Here is a 24724-nt window from a genome sequence, read left to right as displayed (position 1 = left end):
AAGCACGTAGACATCTTGCACTTGAACTACATTTCAATTTTGATGTTAAACATAAAGAGACCCTTGGACAGAAGCATATACCATCATCATCGGGACTTACACGCTTAATTACAGAGAAACTGAAAGCTAGTAATTCATGTGTGGTGCTAGTCTGAGGAGGCCAGTTACCATGGAAATCTCACTTCCATTTTCTTCTTTTCTGAGCATATTTATGTGGCAGAGGAAGGGAACTGTAAACACGACAGAAAGATCAAACAAGACACGGCACAGTTTGCTGTAAATATTTTACATTATTACAAGGACATAATAAAAAGAGGCCTGCAGACCAATGGATGGTAATTGGTCTCTGGTACAAGAAGGCTGTCCAAAAGTGGCCTTAATTTATAAAAATGATGAAATTGTGTTAAAAAAAATGTAGAAGGCAATTTTCAGAACGTTCTATAGTGGTAGCTAACATTCAAAGTTGTATTTCTTCTGAACGTAAAACTTAACAAATGAATACAGATCTGAGGCACAATTGGCCAAAGCAGGCAACTAACCACTCCATCCATCTTCAGGGTTGTTCACACAGCCAGATAAACCACCACAGACCTTGTTCATATGTTTTATACTTGACATTTTCAGAAGCACCCAATTTCCAGTGTTTCTTTTATCCACTTCACAAATACATTATTTTAAAATAATAACAACAAAAGATTAAAGGTGCTTCCATGTGACATTAAAATGGCCATCCACTGGCACTGAATAAACTCCACAAACCCCAGAGGTGCTTGGCTCAAGGTGCTGCTTACAGATGGAACACCTAGCCCGCAGGCCCTTCTCGCTCACCACTGAGCTCATCTAGTAATAAGCAGAGAAACAACTCGGGAAAGCCTTGTTTCTGTACCTGCTCTCTGTGGGCCTGTGCTGGGAACACGGGTGGGCTGACCGCCCGGGGAACCAGCTGAGTACGTTGTTGTTTTTGTGCTTAGTTGGCTTGGACTCCTGAGGAAGTTGGAGTAGTTCCTGGGTCTCCAAGAGCTCACTTTTATTTTCTGCTACTTCCAGGGATCCTTAAACTCGGTGTGGTTGCGTGGTTTGTGCTTTTGGAGAGTTATAACATTTTAGAGGACTCGCCAAAAGCACCCAGACCCAACAAAGAAGCTTACACACACACTACAGTGCAAAGAGAACAGAACGGTGTACCACCGTTCATCCTCGGTCCCCAGCTGCTCAATCATTTATACACTGAAACACAGGCTAAACAGAAAACCTACAAGCATTTAAACAGGATCTTCAGGTGTTTTGACTACAGAAGCCGATTCCACAGGCAGTCTTGGTGGTTTATGAAGGAGGATGATAAGGGAACCATTCCACAAGAACTATGTCCACATGAAGAACTACCACAGTTAACAACAGACACGTAGCAGAGTAAAATTCCAGCAGACAGAAGGGCATCTTTCTGTCTCTGGCAGCTTTGGTCATGAATTGAAAGCAAAGGAGCTTCTGATTATGTTTGATTTGGTCAGAGCCTCTGGACTGTTCAGTATAGTTGCAGTAGCCTGCTGAAGGTACAGAGCAGTCTCACTGACACTGAGTCAACATGCCTCCACTGGGACATGCTCACGTTCTGTGCTCTGTGGATGTGCAAGGCACAGGACCTAAGGGGTGATGGGAGATTCACTTTTTTGAGAATTGTGCTTTTTGTAGTATTGGTCTTCTGATCGCTGCTCCAGGAGAGCAATTACAACTAACACGGAATGGGCCTCCTCAGCACCCCACATCCAATTTAAGTACAACCATCCCCTGGGTGAGGAGCAAGCTTGCTTCCTGGCCCTGTGTGTGTACACACTAGTCTGGCATTTCTCATGAACTGGTAGCAAGTTTTCCCCACCAAATTCTTTGTAAGAGGAAAATTCTTAAATAAGATGGTTTTTGGTTTAAGAAAGAAAATGCATGGGATGGTGAGCTGGAAAAGGATGGTTTCTTACACAGGGTATCCATCCACACCCTTCTGTCTGATTCTCTCTTAGAATCACAGTCTGTGAGCTGAGAGGGCATGCTCAGTGCCAACCCTAAGGTTCCAAATATAGGCCACTTAGACACCTGGGCCTTGGGGAAGATGGGCTCACATTTTGCTCTGTAATGATTGTCAGTGCTACATGAAGAAAATAGGAGGCAGAGTTTGGATATGTGCTGGTGGTTACAGGAGGACACCTGGCTTCTTACTGGACCAGTCTTGGATCTGCTGGGTAGCATTTATTACATATTTATTCTGACGCTATTGAAATTCCCAACGATCAGGAAAAGGTTTTCTAGGAAGGAAGGTGCTTTGGGAACCACCAGGAGAGGATGTTTTCAGTGTTATGGGTAGCCATTTAGGTAGGCTGGCTTGCTTTGAACTCAAGCCCTCATACTACCCTCTTTCTTGAGGCTTTGGGAAATCATCTAACATGATGTAACTTGAGTGACTGAGATATTGCTCTTAAGAAGGGAATAGAGGATACAGAGTGGATTCGTGTAATTGCTCTTGTGTGGGAAGATTGGATGCCCAGGGCTTTATGGTAAACTATTCTGTTCCAACATCTCATTAGAAGGATGTCAGCTTACTAGCCCAAGAGAATAGGAATATTTTCCACCTGGACGTGCCCACGGACAATGATCTTTCTGACCTTAAATCTCTGAAAGCCTTGCTGGTAGGCAACTCACACAGCACACTTGGCAACTGAGCATGCCCTCTCAGCTCACAGACTGTGTGCTCTGCCTTCTCGGGTCTACATTCTGAGGCAGGGAGCCCCTGAGACATCACTCGTGTGTTTATAAGCCGACGATGAAGGGAAAGCACCAAAGATAACAAGAAGTCAACAAGATGAAAAGGGAATGGCGCCCCCGACTGTTCCTGTACCCGACATGGCAGATACGAGGGGAAACGTCCTGTGGCAGGTCTGTTACTGCTGCGCAGCACCCCAGGCCTCTGGGATAGACACCTTATATCTTACTGGTTTAACAGATGTTTGGGTGCACAGTTCTGAAATTCAAGAGGAGACTTCAGTATTCTTGCTTGAGGACTCTTACAAGTTTGCTAGTAAGGACGCCAAATCTGTCCCGTTGGTTTTTCATGAATAAAGTGAAACTCGGCAACAGTCACAGCCATCTCCTTGTAGCACTGGTGACACTCGCTCAGGTGGGTTACTACTCAGTTTACCTGTGCTTACAAAAGGAAATGGGGCTTGCTTCCCATCCTCTGCAGGCTTGCTGAGAACCAGTTGCTGATCCCGAGACAGCAGGGAATGTAAGACCGTCAGTCAACTCAAGCCCTTCAAACAGCGGCTGTGGAGGCTTGAGGTGTTGTCTTTGGTACTGTGCAGCAGCAGGCTGCTCCCCTGCCTAAGTCTGGCTCCACACTCACTGGGCTTTCCCCTGGGTCTCATTGGTGTTCTTCCCGGGACCTCTTTGTGGGATACCCTCCCCCTCACCCTGATGCTCTGCCTCAGAATGCTTCGCCTCAGAATGCTTCTCAGGCCAGTTTTCTTTAGTCCTGGCCAGCGTAATGAATTATTTTGGAGCATGGTTATTTCTTCCTAGCCCAGAAATTTGTCAAGTTAGCAAAGTGATTGTAATGCTATTCCTGAATTCCATCTTTGCATTAGTGGAAGACAGAGGGGATGGTTCCTGGGTGAGGGGGACATTTCTCACACTGACTTAGGGGGATGATATACAGTTGATTAACCATCTGTATTAGAACATGACTTTCAAAAGGACATTTTATGGGAGCTTAAATCTGTCTTAGTTAACTCTTAGCAGGGTGATCTTGTTGGCTTTTAAATCAGGGTCTTTTCTTATACAGAAATGACATTTTGGGTTCTCAAAAAAGTATGTATTCAGACTTGACATGAAACTAATAAGCCCAGAAAAATATAAAGCAGAAATCTAATAAAACATTCTAATGGTATAGTAAATCTGTTAATAAGAGGAAATACTTTATTTTCATAGTAAACTCTCATGCCACTTTCATGATCAATTTTCATATAGAGCTTTTGATACCATCTACTGAAGATGCTGACACATAAGCGAGCTGGGTCTCTGAGCTCTTTCTTGGCTGCTGTGCTGTTTTGTATGAGGGCTCTGATCTCCACTAGGAAAGAAAGCCTGTCTTCCCATGAGAATCCCATCTACTGACAAGAGGCAGGGAGAATGCCAATGGTGTGACAAACGGAGGGTGCTGAAAGGAAGGGGCTCAGGCAGACAGCCCTTAGGTGTCACTCTGCTTCAAGGACACATAGCTGAAGGATGGTCACACACAGTAAGATGATGTTCAGGCAGGCCTGCATAGACTGTGAAGATCACAGACCTGACCGCTGCTCCCTGCCCAAATGCTGGTGTGTATCGTGTTAGATTACAACTGACATGCTTGCTTGACAACCGTCTTAGCACAGTGCTGTGGTGACGTCAGAGGAGCTAGCTGACGGAAACTGGCTAACACAGAAGGAAACTTGGTTGTTTTAGGAAATGAACACACTCTCAGTCATAGGAATTCTGTTTTCTCTGTGAGACGTGCACTGAATGACTCCAGGCTGTGTGGATGGATGTTTGTGAGAAGGTGGTCAGCTATGACTCAGGTACCAACTCTACTGTCCCTGGTAAGCCTTGGAAAAAGGAAAAAGAATCTGGGACTTTCCCCTGTGGCCCTGGTAGCAGAATGGGCTGAAAAAGGTCAAGTAATTCTTTATTGTCTTCCTAAGAAAACGGAGTTGAGGAGAAAGCTTAGATCACACGGAATCCACTCCAAATGCGGCCATGACAGAAAAGTTTTCTGTCTTTGACAAGCAATGACCTCCCATTTCTCAGGAAGGTTTCATGGTGTCTCAAGGCAGACACAGCAGACAGAAGCCAGGCTGCTCAAGTTTGCCAGCCTTCTCCTTCATGCCCAGCTTGCTGACCTGCAGGGATGCTGATGAGCATAGTCATGAGCAGGCCCACAAAGCTCTTGGACAGTGAAATAAAGATCTGTGACCAGGTTCAAGTATGTCCACACACTGTTACCGGGGGACCACTGTAAACAATTATTATTATTTTTTAAGCAAGGATGTCGTAGAGTTTTGTGCATTTCTGCAGCCTCTTTTCCCTAAATCACTTGCAAATCGGAACTGTATTTATATGTGCACTTTTTGGGTATGGATTAGCCTCCTAAAGTACATAATTCCAATAATTATCATCGACAGAAGGGATGAATAAATTATGCTTCAAGCATAACAAAATTAACAGTAAGAATGTTTTGCATAAGCTTTCCTTAATGCATGTGCCTATGTTAAATTTAATATTCTAGATGACTGACATGATTCTGAAAGGCTCCCGATGAGTTAATCTTAAACTGTACCTCTGCCTGCTCTGGGACAAAGAATAAAATAGAATTTAAATGTTGCAGATGTCATGATGTTTTGAAAAGCCTTTTTAATTTAAGCAAAGAGTTATGATGTGAATTGCAAATTCTAACAGCCTGGATGAGTGTGTATCAGTGCCATGTTCTCTGTACACCAGAATGCAGGGATTAAGCTTCACGTCTTGTTCACAGAGTCAGAGCCAAGCCAGCCTCCTGCCCCTTGCTGGGCTCGGACTGCTAAGTAGTGAGAGGCTGTTTTTTTCCTCTTTCATGGACAGAGTATATTCATGGACAGATTCAGTTGGATCCTGGAAGAGAACGTCTTATCTCCTTCTGAGGGCCGGCAGATGCCTGGAGAGCAGGGCCCTTCATGTGAATGCCTGAGTTTGCACTTGGGTTGCCATGGTGTGTGCTGTCAGAAGGCAGCTCTGCTTAGTTACAGTATCTGCCCCATGGGAGAGCTGTGCGGAGGAGCAAGCTGGTTTGTGTGCTGCAGTGAATGGTGTGGGTAGGCTCGTTATGCCTTTACTTCAGTCTGCGTGTACGAATCACTAAATGTGTATAAAATTACAAAATTAGTAAGGAGGCTGAAATGATGGATACGAGTCCTTCTCTTCAGCTGCCTCCTGCAAAGTCTCTATACGGCCAGGCAGGCAGGAGGCCATCTCCAAGACACTGATCCTGAGACAACTGTGCACAGGGAAAGGTCCCCAACACAGCTAAGATTCTGCTCAGTCACACCCTGGTTTTACCTACATAGATACACAAGAGACACCGTTAATGGCGTGCTTGCGTACCTGTTCATTATCAGTAAGATTTCCAGGTAGTGGCTTTAGTGGAAAAGAGGAGATGGAGGTGTGAGTGTCCCTAGAGATTTTCTCCATCAACGCTGACTTGACATCTGGCCCATCTATTTCATTCACAGCAGCCCTGCACTTCAGTAGATATATGTGGATGTGTTTGTAAATGTGCACCATGGAGTCTGAAGACCCAGAAACTGGTCTAAGTAAAGCGAATTTCATTCTGGGCTTGTCTCCTAGGATGGAGACACACAATTAGAACCATGCTGTTCTTCCTGTGGACTTTAGTATCTAAGGAACTTTCCACTGGGCTCTATGAACTCCTGACAATTTCTTAGCCCTTGTTAGGGAATTGAAACCCAGATACAGGGCATTCTGAAGGTGTTCCTCTGAGAGGAAGGCAGGCATCCTTGCTTTCTTCTCCCTGGTGAACACGAGCTAGCTGCTCTTTTCCCGACCTGCCCTCCTGGTCACACATGCTTCCTGTCATCCTTGTCCTCTGCAGTGTCCTGCAGAAGCCGCTGCCTCTTTGCCCTGAACTCTCTGGGAATTTTCGGTGCACCATTTTCTGTAGCCTGGACTGGGGAAGTAAAAGACAAAATGACACGGGAGTGTGATGTTCTCACTGGGCTTGTTCTGACAGGAAAGAAAGAGAAACCCTAGGAGGTCCGAATGATTCCCAATATATGATTATATTTATAGATACAATCTCGCCTTGGCAGAGTGGAGAGCAACTGTGGTGGGCACATATCCTGCAAGCATGCGCTACCAAAGCTGTTTATAGCACCAACTGAGGAGGGCCTGTGGCAGAAGACAGCAGTCCACGGGCTGTGCCTGGAGTAGAAAACCTTGGTGAACACCAATGGTCCTAGGTATTAAGTTAGACCTTTTTTGTTTGTTTGTTTGTGCCTTTCCCATTAGGCCTGTGCTTTTCTCTTTACAGTGGTATCAAATAGCAGGGTTGCTGTGGTTAGCTAATACGGCTCTGGGTAGGACTATTTATTTTCTGAATAGATTTGCCTTTAACATAGTTGAAAGTGGAACATACTTTAAAAACCCAGTTAATAAAAAACATAACCTTCAAAGATGGTTGCAGTAAGGTGGTATAAAGTCGGGGTGACTGAGGACAGAGTCCTACAGGTGGTGTCCAGCCCCGGCTGGCACTATGTGATCATCTTCTTGACAACAGTGAGCTCTTTGTGAAGGTCGTTGAACTTAGGGCGGTTTTCAGGTTTGTAATCCCAACACTTCATCATGATTGTAAAAATCTCCTCTGGACAGTTCTGTGGGGCTGACATCCGGTATCCTGAAGATTCAAGGGAAGAGTTGAGAGCTCAGAAAGAGGGCTATTATCTAAATGCCCACATAGGGCATTATTCTATGTGTAAATATTAGTACCTTATGCAGTCAGTGCGGTAGAAAGCAAAGACCTGTGTCAGTGTCATAAATATGCTCCTGAGCATGCATGCGTGGGTGATGCAGAACACACAATTACAGAGCCATGTATTTGTCAGCAAGTCAGAGGTAGGCCCCTAGCATATACAAATGCCTATTCTGTTCTAAGAAGTAGCTTCCAGAATGATCAGACAGCCAGGGCAGGTGTGGCTGGGGTTCTACATACATTCAACAGTGAGCTGAGTGTTACAGGCTGGTGTCTAGCAGCGTTGGGGGCTCGTGCTAGGAGGTGTGGGTTCAAGGAAGGCAACAAGGCCACTCCCGCACTCAGGCAGTCATATGAACAGCGTCCCTCTTGTTGGAGGCTGTGTCCCACACACACATGTGTGGGGTGCTACTGCCATCTAGTCACCCTGCCTCTGTCTGGAGCACCCTGGTGTTTCTTTAGATCACAGCTTCTTGGAATTCCTTCTGGAAACTAGAAGCATTTTCACTTGCAGAATTAAGGGATTTATCTGGTGTGGAATTTAACACCACTCTAAGGCAGTCTACCTTCTTTCACCTCAGTGGGGTAGCTAATGGGAAGTTCGCTCTCTCCATGCTGAGAGTACCTGGCCTCTAACTGTGATACATCGGCAGGACTGCTATGTACACAGTTCACACTCGAGAACTGTGCAATTACGTTAGGAAACAAATTACAAAACCAAACACCCAAAAAACAAATAAACAAAACCAAGAATGCTTCAAATACGTTTACAGTTGTGTTGCCATGTTCACAGCTATGCTTAGTTGCAAGCTACCTAAGGGCCACAGGCCAGACAGGCTTCCAAATGTTTGTTTCTGTTCTGTAGGAGCCATAGCATCCATAGTATTCCAAAACAGACTTCTCCAACATCCTTCCTCTTTATTGTGTCCTAAAGAGCACTGTGACTCTTCTCCCAAAGCCAGTGCACGGGTGTGCCACCGGCACCACTGGCCTGGTGGGCAGTGATGTGAAGCACCGAGGCCTTGGCTCACCTCTCTCCACTTGCTCTCGTGCTTGCTGGTTTGTCATGCCAGGGTAAGGGCAGACTCCTAGGCTGAAGGTCTCCCAGAGGAGGATGCCGAAGCTCCACACGTCACTTTCAGAACTGTATCTCCCTGAAAGGGAGGAGATAATCACAACCCGGTGAGTGAATGGGAGAAGACAGTGGCTCTGGCTATGAGTGTCAGCTCGTCAGCCTCCAGACTGCACAGTCAGGCTTCCACAGGACACCACAGCAACATTGTGTTCTCGGCACTCGCCTTAATGCCAGGCCTAGGCTGGCTCAACTAAATGAGCTACAAATGGTTCTCATCCTCCCCCAGAACAAGGGTTCAGGCAGCATGCAGGCTGTGTCCCCGTGATATGTGGGTGAGAGGGTGTGTGTGCAGGTACACACACACATACACGGATATATGTGTATATATACACATAAACACACACACTTGGCACACACCAATGCCTAGGAGGTTAAATAAGTCATATTCCTACAGTTTGGTCTTCTGTGTCATTTTCTTTCCAGTAAAATAACAAACAAACTTAAAGCATTAAGGAAAGTTTCTTAACTTCAATTTTGTACTCATCACTGTTTGCAGATATTCTTACATGCTTAAAGGTCTCATTTTCTCCACTGATAGTTTCATTTGCAGAAAATACATTTCTCCATGTGGTCTGAATAGACTGGAAATTAACATAGCTGGCTGATAAAAACAACTTCAAATTACATGGTGTCTTGTTTTGTCAAATATCTTGGTGCACCTGTTTTATTGAGCTACATAAGCTGAACTCTTAGGAATGTTTTTGGTCGCCTTCAGCCGAAGCACAGAGATAAAATCCTACCCAGAAAGCCTTGTGAAGATGGATATGAAATCAGGGAGAAGCAGCAGAAATGTCCCTCCCAGTCTAACACATGGCACATATACACTGTCACAACTAAACCCCACCTGCAGTAATATTGATGGCATTTTCTTTCTGTTTTTGAAGTGAAACACACACACACACACACACACACACACACACACACACACACGTCTATATGCATATGATATAGGCTGGTCTTTATCTCCAGACCCTCCTACCTCTGCCTCTCCAGTGCTGGGTTACAGGCAAACGTCACCACACACAGCATGAAGGTCTCTTGAACCATAGCATTTCCTATCCATCTGCTACCCCAGGATTTGTAAATGACACTCCTAGAAAATGGTCACGTTCCTCTAAAACAGAATGGCCTCTTCCATTCTGGAAGAGAGTCTGCCTGTGCCGGGCGCAGTCCTCAGCCTGCAGCGCGTACTCATTATCCGCTGCAGCTGTGGAAATCAGCTTCCGGCTGAGCTGGGAGGTAATTATGGACATTGCCAGTGCTGCTGGCTTAGACAAATTACTTTTCTTCTCTACACATCAAGTCTTTTCATGAAACTCATTTGGTGGCTAAAGGTTAAGGCTAATTTTGTAAAGAACTTAAGTTATGTGGACTTACATTTTATCTGGTAAAGTGTTGTCCGGAGGAGACCAAGGAAAGGAGCCTTGTAAACAGGTCCCACTTGGGCTATGCCACCTGCCTGACCTGAACCTGGCTAATGTCACTGCAGAGTAAGCTCAGGGCACTGTGCTGCTTTTTCAAAGGTCTGACCCTCATGGTACCCAGTGGGCTGGAGAGAAGGCTCTACATTTACATATGCATAGGGGAGGAGATGTCTTGCCCAGGCCAGGTAGCCAACAATATGGAAGCAGAAAATGCTGAATCCCTCATTCCAGGGTCCCAGTAGTTCCACCACACCATTTAACTGAGAGGAATTTCTGCTTAGTTACGCTGTGGGCTCCACTGTAATCTCCAAACAAGCAGGTGGTCAATGGTTAACTTGTTAAATAATTTTTGAGACTATAATTACATAATTTCTCTCTTGACTCCACCCAAACCCTCCCATGTTCCCCTTCTGACTCTCATTGCATGCATGTGTATACATACATATTTCTAATTGTAGCCTCTTCAGTCCATATCCTGTTACTTGTGTGCATGTTTTAGGGGCTACCTATTGGTGTGCTCGTCCCTAGGAAAGACCCCTTATGTCACTCCCTTCTGGAAAACCTTTTCAGTAATGGACAGATGACTTTATTTCTTAGTTGAAGATCAATAGACTACCTGTTTCTTTATAAATCCTGTACTTTTGTTGAAAACTGGACTGGGAGTGGAAGAGATACAAGCCATATTGTCCAAGCGTCCTGTTGTTTAATTACTGGGGAGAGCTGAGGATTGGATGTGAGATGTCCCCTACAGGCTCGTGTGTGTGTGTGTGTGTGTGTGTGTGTGTGTGTGTGTGTGTGTGTGGTCAACGGTCCTTAAGGGGTGATGGTGTCTGGCAAGGCCAGGAAGCCTTGCTGGAGGAAGCAGGTGCTTATGCCTTATGCTCCAGCGCTGTTTCCTGATGCCATGTCTTCCCTGCAGGACAGACCATGTCCCTCTGGAAACAAGCCAGAAATAAACTCCTTCTCCCTTGAGTTTGACACACCCTAAGATCGACAGTCACACTTTACACCTCCATGGCTTGAGCATGAGCATAGAGAGGGGAATTAGGTGGCTAAAGATGGGGGGTGGGTGGGAGTGGTTGCGGTGCCCTTTAATATTGCCTGACTCTTTAAAAATGTTTTAAGTAACACTAACAGCACAGCTTAATCCAACAGACCTAAGCCAAAGCTTCTAGAAGATGGGTCCTTGGACAGAGGACCGTTTTTATCTCCCTGACCTCTTAATGGGAGACCTGGGCAATATTCCAGCAGCCTGGGGCAAGCACGAGGGATCAGTTGGGAAGAAAGGAATAGGAAGTAAGTGCAAACCTGAACTACAAGAAGTGAGGACTTACATGAGATAATTGCTGTCCCCAACCCTGCTTAAAAAAGCAAAACCAACTGCAGTAATCCTCCATCATAAACTGTGAGCTCCTCAGGCTGACCCTGAGGCCGTGTTGTTCTCAGGCACTTCCTCTTGGACTGGACAATCAATACTAAGCTGGCATCTGTGTCTACAGTCTCTTCCTCATCACCTAAAGTTTTCTGCATCTTACAAAATCCTTATCAAAGGCAGTGAAACAATGTCCCCGAGTGTCAGTCAAAGACCTTCTTACTTGTCCTTTTTACTTAAAAATACTTTACATCTGTCTGGTCCTCGTGTGTAATGTTGGCCCCTAAATTTGTAAATGTAGGCAGGCATTCATTAAAGCACAGTATGATCAAGAGGCCCATTTTTACTAGCCACAGCACTTAAATCGTGAGAAAAAAAAACCCAGTTACAAAGGTTTTTACAAATGCTTTGTATCTAAAGAAAACCTCTGTGCAAATACGAGTGTTTTAGTCTTATCTTTCATGCAGTTTGCCACCCATAGGGAGTAGCACCTACTTCAGAGAAGAATCCTGTGGGAGATGACCGGGACTCCGCTGAACCCTAGATTGGTTTACAGTCACTAGAAAGCTCACAAAAGCCCCTCTTGCTGGCAGGAGGCATCTGACTCAACCTCAACAAGCCAATTACAGTCAGATTTTTACTTAGAAAAAAGTTTGGTGGCTCTTCAATAAGTTAAACTGGTTTATACTTGAAAGATTCGTTAGTAGGTGCAGAAAACACCCTTGTATTAAAATACAGTACTAACCATACATCTAACAACTGTGGTAACATGCACTGACTCTCATGTGTTGTCTTCTGAGTTTCTTACCATAGAGATATTTTAAAAAATTTCAGTGGAAAAAAGAAATTCCTGCTCTTATAAAAAGCAATACCCAACTCTCTCTTTGGTCAAGATTTATATGAGTGCCAGAGGCAGAGGCTGAGCCCAGGATCCTGCAGGAGACTTGACTGACAATTTTGAACCTTAGATGAGATTACTGGATCAGTTACAAGACATTCAAACCAATGGGCCAGAGCCACAGCAACACCGGATGTACAGCTGTGCAGGTAATCGCATTCTGCACAGAATTCTCAGACGTCTAGTCATGTTCACTGACTAGCAATCCTGCACACAAGAACACTTCTGTCTGTGTCCAAGAGCAACACTCATTCGGTGTTGCTCCTCGAGTAGTTCCAGCCCGGATGCTGCCTTACCCTAGCCACACTTGTGAGTGCTTACTATCAAAAGGAAACCCGGAGTATTCATACCGTAATTAAGAGCTTCCGGTGCTGTCCATTTAATAGGAATCTGCTTTAAGCCAGAAGATGAATACACTCCACCGTCTTCTTGCCGAGACATTCCAAAGTCACTGATTTTCAGAGTATTATTTTCACCTACCAGGCAGTTCCGTGCAGCCAGGTCCCTGGGTTATAACAAGATGCAGAAAACACCCATTAAAACACACTGAAAGCAGCGGTCACATTTCTGACTTCCACCCTTTGGAACTTCACATCTGCAATGTATTTATAATGAGGTGAAGAATGCTTGTGATTTACCAGACTCCCCATCAATTCTGTCACAGGTAAGAATCACCCAGGAGAACATTTGCATATGGAGCAGGCACCAGATAGATTTCCATTTAAATAGGAAAAGCCCAGATTCTCCATTAGAGGAAAAAACAGAGGTGAGCATTCCCTAGGGCAGCCCTGCCCAGGAGCGGCTGGCATAAGGGACTGTCAGCTACTGTGCACAAAGTGACTCAGTCACAGTCGCTGCTGAGTACCGCAGTGTGCTCAGTGTGACTGAGAAATGGGCTTTTCATTTTGTACACTTCTAGCTTATTATACGTAAGCAGAGGCATGTGGCTGCTACAGTAAGAGACCAGCTCTAGAGCCTCCCTAAGAAGGGGAAAGGCTGGGGTGGTGAGGAAATGAACAGGTGAAGCTCTACTCGGTGACTTGATTCTCTATCCTCCCAGTTGTACTGTACCCACTGCAGGCTGAGTCATATGGATAACAGAGTAAAGTCTCTTTCCCAGGAAAAGGGAGGGGATGCAGCAACCAGATCCATCTATAAAGTTGTGGGTAGGTACATGACCATATGACATGATTTAGATCTAAAAAGCTTGGGTAAAGGGACAGACTCCCAGGAGGGAGTCCTAGTGGACAAGCTCCTGGAAGGCCTCTTTGATAATTGCATTTACTCAGACCCGAGGGAAGGGTGTGTAAGAGATGGTTTCCTCCCAACATGCCTTTCTTCCACATTAGTAAGAGAACCCAGAGTTTAGCAGAATGTTTTGCCCATGGTTTAAAGCATGAAGCTTCCCAGTGTCCTCTGCAGTTGGGTGCAGCGGTGCTGGGCAGTGAACTAACTGGCAGCTGAAGAGCTGTGTCTAGTGTCTGAGCAATGTGCTTTCCCTCACTCCCTTCTGCTAGTTTGAACATGGACATGATAAACAGGAAGGTGTGAGCAGGGGCACCAGAATAACCCCCCTAGAACAGCAGGAAATAGAAGTAACCCAGGCTCCTTGAGTTCTAGGGAGTTGCCAGACATGTCCTGTGATTGCATTTGCTTTATGAGAAGGCTTATGCTATTGAAGTGGCTTTCATTTAACTCGTGTGTGAGTGCTTATAACAAGAAGCAGTAGATTCAGTGGTAAACTTGGATTTGGATGCCTTGAGTGACACAGGAGAGAGTAAGAAGGGCTTCAGCATACAGGAAGCACCCATGCACTGGGTGCCGTGCAGAGGATGCTTACAAGAGTGTATATGCAGGCTGGGGTATGATGGGGAGGAAGGCTAATACAGGAGGGAGATGTGACCATCACAGAGGTGCAGCTCTTGCAAAAGCACATGGGTCCTGTCCAGACGAGTATGTGGCACATGGTAGGTGCTCAGGAAACACATCATGAATGGGCAATATCTTATATAAATGTTCCAGGCTGAAGACATCCATTCTGGTTTTTCATTTTAAATTACTTTCTCCTAAGTAAATAGCTGGTTTCTACCTACTTGTTTTGGTTTCTACCTACTTGTTTTTGGAACACACATCTAAAACTTTTTTGGAAGTCTTGAGTCATACTTAGAGTTGCTCTGTGAAAAGAGGTCTCACTGGGCCCTGGCTGGCTTTAAACTCATTTGATCCTCCTGTCCCAGCATCCCAAGGGCTGTGGTTGCATGCATCATCATGCTAGGTAAGTCTCATTTGTATCTTTAGCAACAGACACATAAACATCTAACGGGGGATGCTGTTTCCTAACGGTATTCAATTAACCTTGCAATTACTGAACACAATTAGGATCAGAGAAACGATATTTTCCCTTTTTAGCAGGGAACTTGGCTGGCTGTCCCTACAGCCATTCACAAAGAAGCACTTTGCTGATTTGCTGGAACCAGTTTTATTCATCAGATCAAGTCTCACAATGGAGAAAGATGGAGGAAGCCCAAATTAAAAACTGAATCTGACTCACTGCCCAGCTTTTAAATGTGGCAGCTCACCACACACTCCCACTGGGGGAGTCCCTGCCAATGGAAGTGACAGGGATGGCTGGCTTATTATGACTGCCTCATCCGACAGAAGCTGCTACCCATGTCCTCTTGGGAACTCCAGCCTTACCCATGGCAGAGCTGGCAATACTGCATCCCAGGTAGGTAGGTTCTGCTACCCAATGGTGTGGCCTTGGCATACAAAGCTCTGTGTTACTTATCTGCCAAACAATCCTTGGCAGGATTAGGAGAGACAATGCTGACAAACTAGCAGCATACCATAAATACAGCATCAACTCTTTCAGTAAGCTACTGTTGTTTTTTCCTTCTTGTTTATAGGTTAGTAGTGTTACTTTTGAAACTACTACTGTCACACGAGGCCCTGGAACAACATATGTAAATCATTTTCCAAAACAAGTCCACGTGTGAGTACGTCATGATCACAAAGGAAAGGGGCAGCACCCGGAAGCATGCTTGCAGAGATAATCAATGATGTTCACACACTTCCACAGGCTTTGACATTTTCTTGAATTACTGAAAGAATAAACATGCTAAATCTCTCATGTGGGTGAAGAGCTGGCTCATTTGTTTCTGGAGGTGACACTGCAAGTCTTTCTGCAGTGCTTCCCTGCTGTAGGAGAGCACTGCACACTGAAGTGAGGCCCAGACTGGGGCTGGTGCCTGTCTACTGACCAGGCCCACACCAGGCCACATGTCACTCGCGGTGGTAGATTTCATGACCTGCCTGCCTGTTCCGGGGATGAAGAGCAGAACGTTTTCAGTCCCGTCCTAACAGTAAACAGATCTGAATCTGCTGTCAGAGTTCACGGAGATGATCTGGTCAAGAGGCTGTGGCTGCATTTAATTCAAAAGATCTACTTCTACTGTTTCATTGCTTTCAAGAGGAAAACTATACAGCATATTAAGTTCTGAATCCAGGTAGTCTCCAAAACCATTTTGAAGATTTGTTCTCTCACAGATGTAAGATCATAATGCATTCACATACTGATTACAACTAAGACCTCCAGGTAAGCTGGTTCAACAAACAAGATTTTTAGGATTCATGTGTGTGACTCTGGAGTGCGATCAAAAACTTGGAAAGGCAACCCAGGTGTTTCCTCTTCCTTCCATTGCTCTTCCTTTTGCAGCTCCCCCAACCCCCAAAGCAGGCACAGAATGGGCACCTGACCTAGAAATGAAAACTCCAATGGCAGCTCTGTCTTTTCACCAAAGTGATACTTACAGGCTAGGGTAGGGAATGTTAAGAGAAAATAGGAGAGGCTCGCCTGATCCACATGTAAGGATGCATGCCTCAGCTCAAGCCCCAAGTGACTGTTTTGTGGGTCACTCCAACACTCAGATAACTCAACTAACATTTAAAGCACAACAAGGTCTAAGATTAACAGACCTTGCTACCTAACAGCAATAAAAGCAGAAGTTTAGTCTGGACCTAATGATATTTGTGGTAATGATTCTGTTCTGCAGCATGCTTTGCTAGGGACCCCTGAGTCTACACACACAGTAAGACTACAATTCAAACTGCTTAACAGGTCAGAATTTTAAAGTATACATAGGCTTGTAGTTCATTAGGTGGCACGTAAACATAGCATGCTGGGAAGGCCTCAGGTTCATCCAACAGCACCCTACCCAGCCTCAAGTGACTAGTAAGTCTAGATTCTAAAGTAAAGGGGAAATGTAATCAGCAAATGCCAATCTTGGATAACTAAAAAAACAAGCTTCATGGCACCCAGTAAGAGAAAACATGTTTGTATGGAAAGGCAATTCTTGGCAGAAATGTAGAAATATTACAACATCTGAAAAAACAAACACTTGTCAGGTATACAGTGGACTCGTCTCAACATTCAACACATTCAAGGATCAGGAAACAGGCAAGCCAAAGAACACAAAGAAAACAGAAAAATGTGGACAGGGTTTCAGGGACTTCAAAAACAACAACCAAAACATGAAGGTAGAGATGGGAATCACAAAATAACACGCATAAATAGAGAAACATAACGGTGAAGCAGAAACTTTGTTTGTTGAAGTGTATGTACATAGTTAAGAATGTCTGTGACGTCCTGTAAGATGGAACCCATACCTGGCACGTACATCCAGCCAAGAATCTGGGGCTGGAGAGGTCATAGGAGAGCCAAGTCATTTTGCACACAGATTAATACAACTCTCAGTCCTCATCAGAAAGTCTTTCAACACAGACCCACAACTGCCCAAGTGTAGAGAAAAACAGACTATAGAATGCTCAGCCCTAAGTTGGATATTTTTAATCACACTCCTGTAGTAGAAAATGATTTAAATTCTGGCCTGGGGTTTCTACCCCTCCTTTGGTTATTAAGTTCTTGGATAAAAGACACACACAGTCTTTATATTGTTAATATGCCTTAAGTAGCACAATTGCTGGGCAGCTGCCTACCCTCCATGCTGTTAGAGTCTACTTTCCTATCGATAACCTCTAGTTATTACTTATTATTTTCTATGTTTCACCTGGGCTGCTCTTAACTCCAACTGGGCAGCCCCCAGGGCCACATTTTCATGGCTCAGCTATCCCATGGCAGCTTCTCCTTCCTGTTCTCATCTCTCCAAACTCATGAAACCTAAACCCCACCTATATCTCTTCTGCTAGCTATAGGCTGTTGGCATTTTTATTTACCAATCACAATTTATGTGCCGACTCTCTTGTCTCTGGGGAAACCAGTCATGGGGGCCCCAAATTAGCATTAGGGCAACCCACTACATTTGCCCCTTTTTTGTCCAATTAAATAGGCTCTTTTCTCTAAGATATATTTTGAACAAAATTTTAACAATTATGCAACTTATAAGGTATAATATACACTTATAATGTCCAGTCTAAGATAAAGTATTTTATCATCTATCCTAACTTAATAAGTTCATAATTCTATACCTCAATAATGTTTGATTTTAACTTGTATTAGCATATGAAAACCATCCTTTCAAATCTAGAAAAATCTACAATGCTAAACAACTATTCTGAGACTATAACTATTTAGTTTTGAACTCTATCAAATTTAGGAAGGAATATATATTTGAGTATGCAGGAACATAGCTTCCAAGATTTAAACAATTGGCAGAGATGGCCAACTGCCTGGACATTCCCCAACGTTCCTTATAAAATTGGAACATCTATATTCAGCCTTTTGGTCCAGAACATCTGACAGACCTTAAATGAAGAATGAATTAAGGAGGGCTAGCTTACGCTGTCTTATCAGAGCTTAGTGGTTGACTATCTGCATCCATTTGTCCTTTATGGAAAATGAAATTAGGGCATTGTCCAGTGGCTATGTTATTACAATTGAAGCAGCTCCACATGGAGGCATTGATGCTCATCTCCTTTGACGTGGAATGGCTACTGTTAGGAGCAGATCTGCCTTGTAATCAAAAGATCTTTTAATAATGAAATGATTTTAAATGCCATATTCTGTGGATCTCTGATGCTTCTGAAGATCATCTATCTATATATATATATATCACTGAATTGTTAAATATTGATTATTTTTAGCTATTTACTGTTTGAATAACCTTGAAGACATTTTTATCATAATTAACTAAATTAGAATCTGACTTGACAATGAGTTTGACTATCTGACTATTAACTTGCATTGCTTAATTATTTTATACAGTTTGAAGCAGCAGCGATCAAAAGGACTGGGTCTATCTAAGCTTTGTATTTTTAAATGAGTTGGATAAGCACAATGCTTAAGAGTAACAAAATTAATTTTAAATTTTGTATCACTATATAAAGATTTATACCAATGAAAACCTTAAACCTGTATCAATATATAAATTCTGTACCAATGTAAGAAAAATTTTCTAATTTTTTATAAAGTTACTATATTCCTTTTTTCTTTTTCAACCCCTTTCCTGTTACCTAAGAAAGAAGGATAGAGAAGAGGGAAGAAACGATAAAAATCCCTGAGTCTAAGCTCTCTTTAGTGTCCTCTCTGTCCAAAACTATAATTTATAAAATTATAATGAAAAACATATTGTAGAATGCTCAGCTGTTAATGGGATATATTTATTATACCCCCTCTTTCCAAAACTCAACCATCTTTGGAGAACAGAAAGAGTGTAAATTCAGAGGCAGTGAATCACTAAAAGGAAACACACACACACACACACACACACACACACACACTCACACATAAAACCTTTGTGAATTCCAGATAAATATGAAGCAAGTACCTAAACATATCCTTAAGCATCAAAATCTATGGGAAATATTTAAAGATCTTTAAAGTCAACAGGGACAATAACATCAAATGAAAATGTTTCAAATGATTGTAGATTTCTCAAAACAAATGATGGCAGACAGAAGACATCTTTAATTTGTTGGAAATTTCTTAAGTTGACTCGCAGCCTCCATATTCTCTCTATCAACATATTAACAGGTACATTTGTCAACTCAGAAAATCCAATAGAGTTAAGGACATTGTTAGATAAGAAAAACTAAAAGTATTCAATGACAGCATATCTACTTTACCAGAAATGCTAGAAATGTGCAAAGCCAAACAATACTGGAAATCAATGCCAAGAGGGAACAACCCTGAAACACAGGGAAAGGAACACTGCTCTTTCATCTTTGTTTTCTAGGGTAAATCTGAATAGTAAAATCAAATATAAAGGCACTACCTTACCAGGATTTCAGTGTGTCCATGTGAATGTTAGACATGGGCTGCCAAGAAGATGGCTCAGTGGTTATGATACTTGCCTAGTCTGATCCCTGAGATGCAAAGGGTGGAGTCAGAGAACTGATTCCTGAAAGCTGTCCTTTATAGGCACTCCATGACCCTCCCCCAAATAAACAGATATGACACATGGAACAGTCACCATGCAACAACTAGACAGTGACATAAACTGATACTGCAGAAAATTCAAGGAAAGGGATTTAAAAGATCAAGATTGGAAAGGGTTTGTTACAGATTCTATAAGCAAACCCCACAATTTTCCAAAATTGCCATGAAAATCTAAACAGCTTTCCTTCTGTGAATGAAAGTCACAAACCCTCCCCAAAGTCTGCTGCGATGCTTCACTAGTTTCTATCACACACTCATGGAAGACAGGACATCAATGCAACTTTTGAAAAGTATAGAGTTGCTATCTAAGTCATTTTACAGGGTCAGCAAACCTCAAGTCTTGAACAGGGCAACAGACATAGCAGGCATGAATGACAGCGTAAGAACTAGGGAAGGTAAACAGAGTTCAGGGACCGGATAAGAGAGCATGATGTGGGCTCCCATAGTTCAGGAACTGGATGAGAGAACATGGTATAGGCTCTGATGAAAGTTAATCTGGGCTAGTAGTCAAGGACATGATAGAACATTCGGTGGGAGCAAAAATGCAAGTACAATGCATGTATAAGCAGGCATGATGTGAGCCCTGCTGCATTTATTCTATAGCAGTGGGAGGTTTGCATGGGGTTTCATACTCTGAGAAACATGGATTTTTTTTTTTGAGATATCTTATATGAAGTACTGCCCAACAACTGTTGGAAAATACACTCAAGTCCTTCCCTAACATAGGCAGGTGAACCTATGGTGGACAACAGGAGAATTCCTAGCTGGCCAAGTACAACTGCAAACTCCATACATTCTTTTCTATTCCTTAGACAACACAGGAGTTAAGCAGAGCTGAAAATCAAATCCACAATCACTAATGTCCCAAAAGTGCAGAGGGACTCATCTTGTATTTAACTACTGTAGTCAGTGTGGGTGGCTCAAAGATTTACGAAAAGGGTTCTTTCTCTGAGTTGTCAGAGAAAACATTGTCAGTGTGATTATTTTCCACAATCTGTGGACTGCATTGTGACAGGAAATACTGACTCTCTAGAGGTCATCTCTGGCGTAAATTTTAAACAAATACTGGTTCATGGTTAAACCTCTTAATAGTCTAGGCTAGATGTAAAGTTCATGTTAAAAGACACTGATGAGTAGAAAGTGTTTAATTCCCTTTAGTTCACAGAGCGGTCAGATTTCAATGCTAATGCAACACACGTGTCTTAAGCACATGCACTAGAGACCAGCAGCCACCACAGGCCAGAGTGAGCAGCACTGTGAGGACCATCTCCCCAGGTCACTGCAGTTACCTAAGAGACACCTGGAAAAGTTGCTTAAAAACTTCATTCACACCTATTCTGAGGGTAGGGGAGGAAACAGAACTTTTATTTCTAGGTAACAATAACAAATACCACACAGTGTTAGTCATTCACTAATGTACAACAAGGTTTAAAATGCTGCCCAGAAAACAGATGCAGAGACTCACAGCCAAACATTAGGCAGAGCATGGAGAATAATCTGAAAAAGCAGAGGAGGGATTGTAGGAACTGGAGGGGACAACACCACCATAAGAAACCTCACAAGATCAACTAACATGGGCTCATAGGAGCTCACGGAGATTGGACTACCAACCAGGGAGCCTGCAAATGCAACACATACTGTGAGCTGGGAGACCCAGACACTTTCTGCACCAAGGTGAGGGCAGAACGGGCCAGTCCGTGCCTGTGCAGGATTGCTTCTGGAGGGGGCATGTGCAGGCCATGCAGTCAGAGGTCAGCAGCAGCTGCACAGATGACGACAGCGTCAGAAGCAGGACAGCAGTGAGCAGACGCTTACAGGCAAACAGCAACTCCAGTAACAGCGACAGGGAACATGGAGGCCGCCTTTGAGTATTTCAATAATAAAATCACTAATGGAAGAGAGGGTCGTTTAAGTCCGAGCTGTACAGAAACGAGCAGAGTGATTATGGAATCACACACACCATCTGTATGCGTTCCGATTCCTGAGCTGGCAGTGCCGTCACTGTGGGTAGCAGTTCTGTCTACTTCACTGCTAGGCTTATTTGAAACAGGATGCCTCTGGGAACAGGCTCTGGGAGCAAATGTGTCTTTGAGAAGGAATGAGTGAGTTCTCTTAGCCTTTTCAGCTATAATCTCAAAACCAATTATCTTTTTAAGGCTAACTTAAACTTAATGCAGTACAGATATGCTGTGACTGACTATGACTCTTACACAAGATAAGCCACTGGCTTTATTTCCTGAGTGCTTCTGTGATTCATCATGTTAGCTATGCAACAAAGCAAGTATTAACAAACTACCATGAAATTATTGTCTAATAGCACACCAGGCACCTGGAAGAGTATGTAAAGGTTTTCCTTAAATTCTGGGCCATATTTGTGAAACTATGTAAAAAATAAATATTAAGCAGCATTAACATTTTTAAAGAAGTAAATGTTCACTGTTTAATATAAAATTATATACACAAAATAACTTTATTGTTTCTTCCGATAGTAAAAGAGTGGTTCTTATTTTTATTCCAATATTCAATTTTTTTATCTCTCTACAACTCATCTTCCAAAATAAAACAAAGAATTCCACCTACAGTGAACTAGTAATAACTCAGGAAGATGAATAATGCTTTTGTTTTTCATGAAAATGAAAATGCCTTCCTACTTCTAAGGCACTATGACAAAAAAAAAAAAAAATCCCCAAACACACTTGCTAAAGAGCAAGGAGCAAGTGTTGGGTGCAGTAATGTCAGCAGTGCTGAAGAGTATCGGGTAGGAATTCAATAGTGTATTTAGTTCAGTGTGGTCGTGACTGCAGCAGACTGATGTACCTCCTCCCAATGTGTCCCTGCTGTTTCCTAGCCCCCTATTATGATGGTATTAGGATGGCAGCCTGAGAGACAGGATTGGGTATGAGCGTGGAACCCTCGTGAATGGGTTAGTGCCCTTACAGCAACAGGGAAGCTAGCTCTGTCCTCCCTCTGCTCTCTACCTGAGAAGATGGCTGCCTGCAAAAAGGGAAGCGGGCTCTCCCAGGAAACAGATGTGCTGGGCACCTTGATCCTAGAACACTTATCCTCTGAATGTGAGAAACACATTTCTCTGGTTTGTAAGCCACCCACATTGGCGATTCCTCATTTCCTGGCAGTCTAACTAAGTCAGTGATTAGAAATACAAAACAATTCTGAAGGAGGTCACAAAATGAAGCCAGAAGATGTGAAAAGGGGATAGGACATATAGGTGAAGAGGGAGGAAGGGTTACGAGAAGGCTGGGTTGTCATTCAGAGAGAGTGGGGGGACAATAACCAGAATGTATTGCGTACACGTATACTACTGTCAAAGAAAAAATTTAAGAAAAGCTAAAGATAACTGGTGTAAACTATATAATAGTTGATGGCAAAATTCTCACCCATAGAGAGTCCTAGCTTCTTAGCAAAGGGACATGACAAAGTAGGGTAAGATCACCAACCCAGCAAAATTCCCTGGCTCGTAACACACAGAAGAATGCCATTCCTTTACACCAGGGAAGCACAGGTTCCTGCCTGTGAGTGGCTCACTTGTTCAAGGAAAAATCGGTCTTGCACAAAAGATAACATGAGTCTGCAGAGGACCCAGAAGAGGGCGTGAGCGAAAGGGAAACACTTTCTGCTGGAGAAGAACTTCCCTGGCCTTAATATTAACAAGTTAACTACAGAAACAGCCTCCAGCTATGGTTAGAAAGCTGTAATCCAGCTAACAGTTGACTGCTCATGAACAATGGAGCTAGAAGTAGAATTCAGGCCCAACAGTCTACACCATGAGCAGTAGGCAATGGCTTCTATTACAGTCTTACACATTTACTTTGCTCTTTATCTATGGTGTTTATGAATGACAGATACCCCAAAGTCTCCAATAGACCCTAAGAGACAGAAACTGAAAAAGATTATGCACAAAATGCAAGGATAAAGTAATGGACCACACTGGGGTTTTTGCCTAGTTTCCACACATGACCTTCATGAGTTCAAGACCATTCCTAAAAGAAAGTTCAGGCACTGGAGGCTTACTTTTATTAATAGTTTAATTTCTGTCTATTCAGAAAAATCCTCAGTGCTTTTGTAGTTATATAACTGGTCTGCTCACCAAGGTTTCCCTCTGCTTTCCTCTATGACCCAGAGATGTGACATTCTGGCAACAGAGACACTTTCAGAGGAGTGCAGTGTGGTTCAAGAGCTACCACTCTTTGTCTACGCTGGCATTTAAACTTGAGAAGAGATGATGTTAAAGGCATAAGCTAGGAAAGCAGAGAAGGCAGGAAGGGCAGCTTGAGCCAGGATTTTGTTGAATTTCCTACACAGAAGCAAGATTTAACAGCTCTGGTTGTGAACAGCTGAACCAGAGAAGGAATTCTGTACAGCGGTTGGTGTCAGGCACAAGATGTGACTGGGCATTTCTAGAAAAGCTCTCCTGCTTTGAAACATTTATAGAGAATGTTTGAAATTATGCATATGGTATTCCTTTCACAGAAGTTACTCAGATCCCAAAATAGAAAGGAGGGAAAAGTAGTTCAAACCAGTTGTGCTGATACCCAGTAGGCTCGGGGAGTCCCCTCTCTTCATTTGACTCTTCTCCGTTTCTTCCCATGGGGTTTGCAGACAGCATCATGACACCTGGAACCCGAATGCCTGAGAGGCACTTTACAGTTCCACAGCCAGCTTTTAAAATGTCAGGGGAAGAAATCTACACAGGGCGCCTTCCTTCCAGTTCCTTACATGTGAAGGCACAGCTCTCATCCCAGCCAATCACTAGTGTGTGGCTGAGACAGAGACAGGCCATTCTGTCATTTCTCCCCTCTCAAGCATGTGACTTCAAAGCTCAAGCTAGAACAAAGGGAGGAACTGGGTCTTCTGTCACATCAATAACCACTATGCGAAAATGAAAAGCAGGTGATATAGAAGAAGCCCATGGACTGTTAAGGTGTGGACTGTCTGCTCTGTGGA

General features: G+C 43.5%; 1 protein-coding gene across 4 annotated transcripts in view; it reads right to left on the bottom strand.

Moving 5' to 3' along the window:
• Window positions 1-204: 204 nt before the first annotated feature.
• Window positions 205-24724, bottom strand: part of Fer (FER tyrosine kinase) — a 277350-nt gene continuing 252830 nt past the window's right edge. For 2 of the 4 annotated variants that reach the window (XM_029531191.1, XM_021217491.1), the window contains exons 17-19: window positions 12720-12874; window positions 8572-8694; window positions 6836-7465 (exon numbers count right to left, since the gene is read on the bottom strand). In XM_029531191.1, coding sequence (XP_029387051.1) covers window positions 7323-7465; window positions 8572-8694; window positions 12720-12874 — 421 coding nt within the window. In that variant the 3' untranslated portion in view covers window positions 6836-7322. Of the gene's footprint in view, window positions 7466-8571; window positions 8695-12719; window positions 12875-24724 lie in introns of all 4 variants that reach the window. The other 2 variants (XM_029531193.1, XM_029531192.1) reach the window with 2 other exon arrangements.

The sequence above is a fragment of the Mus pahari genome, chromosome 18 (assembly GCF_900095145.1).
Source record: "Mus pahari chromosome 18, PAHARI_EIJ_v1.1, whole genome shotgun sequence".
Taxonomy (NCBI): Eukaryota; Metazoa; Chordata; class Mammalia; order Rodentia; family Muridae; genus Mus; species Mus pahari.
The sequence above is the reverse complement of the archived record's forward strand: the minus strand, read 5'-3'. Positions and strand labels throughout refer to the sequence as shown.